Genomic DNA, 5,374 nt, shown 5'->3' on the forward strand with positions numbered 1-5,374 from the left:
AACAACAATAACAATTTGTGATTGAATGCAAGTCTATTTATAAAACAAGTAATTTTGGTGAATAAATTTGAAAATTGTTCTATTCAATTGGATTTCTATACTGAGCTTTTCAGTTGGATTTATCTGCTCGAGTAGTACGGACGCGTTCCGATTGAATTGTTTGGCTAAGTGAAGTGCGAATAGCAAAGAATAGTAAAAGTAACAAATCGGACGTATTCAATCAGAACAAAACAAAAATAAATGTCAAACGATTGTTTAAAAGTGAGGAGAAAGTATCTCAAAATAACAAATGAAGGACTGAGAATTGTTAAAATAATTAAATAATTTATTAATTTTAATTTTCAAAAATGGATTTCGACCAAATACTCGAAGAGATTGGCGAATTCGGACGTTATCAGAAAACAAATTACTTACTAATTTGTTTACCGGTAATGTTCGCCGCAGCGAATAGTCTGTCGTATGTCTTTACTGCCGGCCCACCAACTTACAGGTTGTGTTTACTTATCAAATAAAATCGTGAAAAAATAAATATAATTCAGTAAACAAATATGAAAATAAATTTTTTTTATTTTCTCTTTTAATTCATAAAATGTTTTTTTATCGTAGATGTTTAATTCCAAAATGTGATAATCCGACGCAACCAGATCTATTAGCGCCGTGGTTAGTAAATGCTACTCCCGGAGTAACAGATAAAAAAGGTGTATTCACACCTGAAACTTGCTATCGTTTTCGTTTAAATGAAAGTATAACATCTAGTGATGATGACAACAAGCTTGGTCAATGCCCAAAAAGTTATTTCATGACAAACGTCAAGGAACGTTGTCATGAATGGGTTTTTGATACTGAAGAGCGCACCATAGTTCAAGAAGTAAGTATACAAAGTATGTGTATATTTTTCAATACAAGTACTGTTTTCTTTAAAACTACATTAAGTTCAAGTCTTGCCAAATCATATAGCAGGGAGTGGTTCAATTTTAAATATTTTATGTATTATATTATATTCATGATACCAAATTGACTATATCAATATGTGAAAAGTGGAGAAAGTATATTATTAAAGGCCAGTAATTAAAGTACTACGATATGAATAAATTTGTTGTGCACAGAGGCCACAGGGGCCTCGCAAAAAGTTACCGCTTGTTGATTTAAAGCACTTAATAGATATTTTGAACTTCTCAAGTTTTATAATGCTTTAGGTATAATTCGGTCTTTTGAACTGTATGAGGAACTGCTGCTTTTAAAATCGAACAAACTAGACTCAATCAACGATATAAAAAAACTCGTTTGGTATATTAAAAAAAATAATATAGAGAAAGTATATCCGTATATTTATATAGTAACCAGAGTCATGCTCACAGTTCCAGTCAGTATAGCTTCTTCTGAAAGAAACTTCTCAAAGTTAAAATTGATTAGGACCTACTTGAGAAGTGTGGTGAGCTAAGATAAACTATCTCCATTGGCAATTCTATTAATTGAAGCGAAAATAGCAGCTGGTCCAAATTATGATGTAATTTTAAAAAAATTGAGTAAAGCTAAAAGTAGAAAAATTAATTTATTTTAATTTGATTAGCAATAAACTAATAAATTATTTAATTTTATAAATGGGTAATGAAAGGAGCATCGCAATTCTGATGTCGCCGATGTTCAAAGGGCCCAAAAAATAGTGATTTCCTTCCACACCAATAAATTTTTAACGAATAATCAGCTAATCTGTTAAATTTCAAAAAAATGAAGGATTTCGATTAAATCTAATTTATTCATGTAGTGTGAATATAAGCTAAATAAACCAGTCGATCTCTTACACTACCCATTACTAGTACAAAGCTAGACTATAAGAGTTTATAAAATCCCGACAAATTTTGACAAACTGTTCTTTGCTTATTCTCTACCTGACATTCATTTGCATCAGTGCATCACATTTCCCTAGTACTTGCACCGATGACACAGTTTATTTATTGTAGACCCTGCCCATGGGATTTTATGCGAAACGTACATTGAGCTTAGGCGGTCAACATTATCTATCTGTTCTTTGATAAACACAGATACAGAAATTAAATGTTTTGCCATTATAATTAAGTAATAATAATTTAAATAGTCTTAAACCTATAAACTTAACTTATTTCTTTTATCTTTATTAGTACTTTAGCACCCTCTCCCATACTCTCTTACCTAAGCTGTAATATGGTTTTAAGTCAAATAATTGCCAAATTATTGCCATAGTAGTACTTTAGCACTCTCTACCATACTCTCTTGCCCAAGCTGTAATATGGTTTCAAGTCCAATTATTGCCATAATAGTATTTTAGCACTCTCTCCCATTCTCTCTTGCCTATACAAGATACAAAATAGTGTCAAATCCTTCTTTTTTGTGACTTCATTACTTCATCACATGAAACCCCGTAAGCCTGAAACCTAATAGAAGATGACTCCTTATTCATGGTTTACTGTTTCAGTTTCTGTAGATAGTTCATTACTAACTTGAAGTTTTCACGAGCTTAGTACTTGAATTACTTGACTATTGATATGTGTCTTAATTTACATCAGTATATTTCGCAGTCCGTTATAAATTTTATTTTTCCATGATCGACCTTGGCGACATTCTGTCTATATCACTTCCATTTTGGTTCAATTCTGAAGTTTTTGTGCATATTTAAATAATATATAAGATAGTTCTGGACATCATCTTAAGCGATAAGATTTAATACATAATGTATATATTATATATATTTTTAGTGGCAACTTACGTGTAAAGAGAATATCTGGAAATTAGCTTTTGTAGGCACAATGCACTTTGCTGGTCTTGTGTTGGGTACAGCATTGTCTGGTTACTTTGCTGATCGGTATATTTACTTTATTAAAAAAAATTTTTCATTTTTGCTAATTTTTCATAACAATATTTTTTAATAGTTTTGGACGCAAAATAGTTTTCATTATTTGTATTATTTTTATGGCTATAACGGGCATAGCCCAAGGACTTGCTTGGGACTATAACAGTTTCTTATTATTTGCTTTCCTTAATGCAGTCGGAACATCCGGTGTATATCCACTTGCATTTATAATTGGCGTGGAAATGGTTGGTCCTCGTATGCGTGAAATGTCGTCAATAGTTTTAAACTATTTCTACGCTATTGGTGAAGCTATGGTTGGATTGACTGCATGGTTACTTCACGATTGGCAATTGTTACAATTTGCACTTTCCGTACCGCCTTTATTCTTTATAGTATATTACTGGATAGTACCGGAATCGGTACGTTGGTTACTTGCACGCAACGAGAAAGAAAAGGCTGGGCTAATTATACAAAGAGCAGCAGCGATAAATAAAAAGGAATTATCAGCGGGACTATTGGCCAACTTTAAGGTTGAAAATTGTAATGGAACCAAATCCAAATCAAAAGCGGATAAGAATGAAATCTGGTCAGCAGTAAAGCAAGTGTTTAAGTCAAAAACTTTACTGATACGTTATACAATTATGTTATATATATGGTAAGCTTTATTAAGTAAATATTATATCATATCATAGAAAATTTACTGATCTAGAAAACCATTTAGCTCGTAACGAATTAACCTTATCTTATGTTTAGCATATAAAAGTGTAGTTACAGAAAACATAATTTTCTCAATATCTGTATTTTAAAATATATAATTAAATATTGTAATATATTATATATAATTACAATATTATAATTATAATAATTAAAACATATATTATAAATATTAAATAAAATCATTTTTATTTAATGAATTGAAAATGTGATATTATTACAGGGCTATCAACGCAGTCGTCTTCTACGGACTGTCATTAAATTCCACTAACTTAAGCGGAAACAAGTATATTAATTTTGCACTGGTTTGCTTAGTTGAGATACCTGGTTACTCCTTAGCCTGGGTAAATAATCTGTATAAATATATAGATTAGATTTGATATGCCTATCACATTATTATAATATTATCAATTTAGATTTCATTACGTCGGTTTGGACGTCGTTTATCTCTTACCGGTTCGTTGTTTCTTTGTGCTGTAACATGTGTGGCAGGTGGCTATATAACCAAAGGTAATAATTTATTAACAATTTTTGTTAATAATTTTTTCTTAAATGCTTTCTTCTAAAAATCTCTATATTTTCTTATAAAATAGTACAACTAAATTTGGAATCACGTAAATTTTATTTTTCTAAATAAATATTATATGTATTGAATATATTTTAATAGATTTCTTAAACTAGGTACTACATGGGCTATTATTACGCTATTTTTAATTGGTAAATTGGGCATTACATCATCATTTGCTGTAATATATACTTATACAGCAGAAATGATGCCAACTGTAAGTAGTTTGTATAAATGGTACTACATATAAACGATCCATTACAATTTCTCGATATTTTAAGGTAATACGTAGTGGTGGTGTTGGTGTTATGTCTACTTTTGCTCGATTTGGTGCTATGCTTGCACCTTTTGTGCCGCTCTTGGTAAAAATATTGTTTAATATATAATAAATATATTAACCGTACTTTTAAATATATTTAGGGAGTTTATTTTGAACCTCTGCCATTACTTCTCTTTGGCGCAGCTTCATTTTCCGCTGGCATATTGGCCTTGTTATTACCAGAAACATTTCGTAAAAAATTACCTGATACAGTAAGTATATATTATTATTATATTAGTATTAGATTAGTTAATATTTAAAATAATATTACTTTTATCTCAAAAAAATCTCTACTGTTTTTACTCACAAAATTTATAGATTGACCTTTCTTTTAACGTATAGATTAAAATTTTATCTTATCACATACACTGTAAAATCTTTTCTGCAAGATTTGGGTTAAAAAGATTATAATAACAATTTATGATATCTCATTTTTATGACACAATTTAGGAGTCCCTTCAAATTAAATATCTAAATTTATATTCTCAAAATTAACAATGTAGACATATGTATATATGTACACTTTTATATAAAACTTTATTTATTTTTAAATCTAGTTACTTTGGAACATTAAAAAAGTATGTTTTACACTAGAAACAAAATTTTATATCTGAAAATACTAGTACTTACATCCATTTAAAACCATATGGTGGTTATTACACCATAAAAAAATTCTGTTTCTTCAAAAATCTGCCATTGTAGTCATTGTTTTATATAGATTTTTATGTCTGTATATATTTATATATATATAATGAGCTTCATTTGCTTCTTAGAAAATGTTTTAAAGAACATATATCTGGTTTCGCTTTGATTTCGCGATAATTATTATTTAACTAGTTGCTTAAGTTCTTATAATCATCGAAAAATGCCTTCTTTATGAAATAAACTTACTTGCAAATATATTTGTTTCTACGAAATTAAATTTAAAAACATTATTTTTACGATTTAA

The 5,374-nt window shown here is 29.3% G+C and overlaps 1 protein-coding gene across 1 annotated transcript in view; it reads left to right on the forward strand.

Moving 5' to 3' along the window:
• Positions 1–129: 129 nt before the first annotated feature.
• LOC119674306 (organic cation transporter protein-like) overlaps positions 130–5,374 on the forward strand; it is a 13,790-nt gene continuing 8,545 nt past the window's right edge. The window contains exons 1-10 of the mRNA XM_038085438.1: positions 130–490; positions 607–868; positions 2,733–2,839; positions 2,907–3,482; positions 3,765–3,885; positions 3,958–4,051; positions 4,135–4,155; positions 4,223–4,323; positions 4,388–4,468; positions 4,527–4,637. Of these exons, the coding sequence (XP_037941366.1) occupies positions 348–490; positions 607–868; positions 2,733–2,839; positions 2,907–3,482; positions 3,765–3,885; positions 3,958–4,051; positions 4,135–4,155; positions 4,223–4,323; positions 4,388–4,468; positions 4,527–4,637 (1,617 nt within the window). The 5' untranslated portion in view covers positions 130–347. The remainder of the gene's footprint in view (positions 491–606; positions 869–2,732; positions 2,840–2,906; positions 3,483–3,764; positions 3,886–3,957; positions 4,052–4,134; positions 4,156–4,222; positions 4,324–4,387; positions 4,469–4,526; positions 4,638–5,374) is intronic.

This window comes from Teleopsis dalmanni, chromosome 2, assembly GCF_002237135.1.
Source record: "Teleopsis dalmanni isolate 2A chromosome 2, ASM223713v2, whole genome shotgun sequence".
In the NCBI taxonomy this organism is placed as follows: domain Eukaryota; kingdom Metazoa; phylum Arthropoda; class Insecta; order Diptera; family Diopsidae; genus Teleopsis; species Teleopsis dalmanni.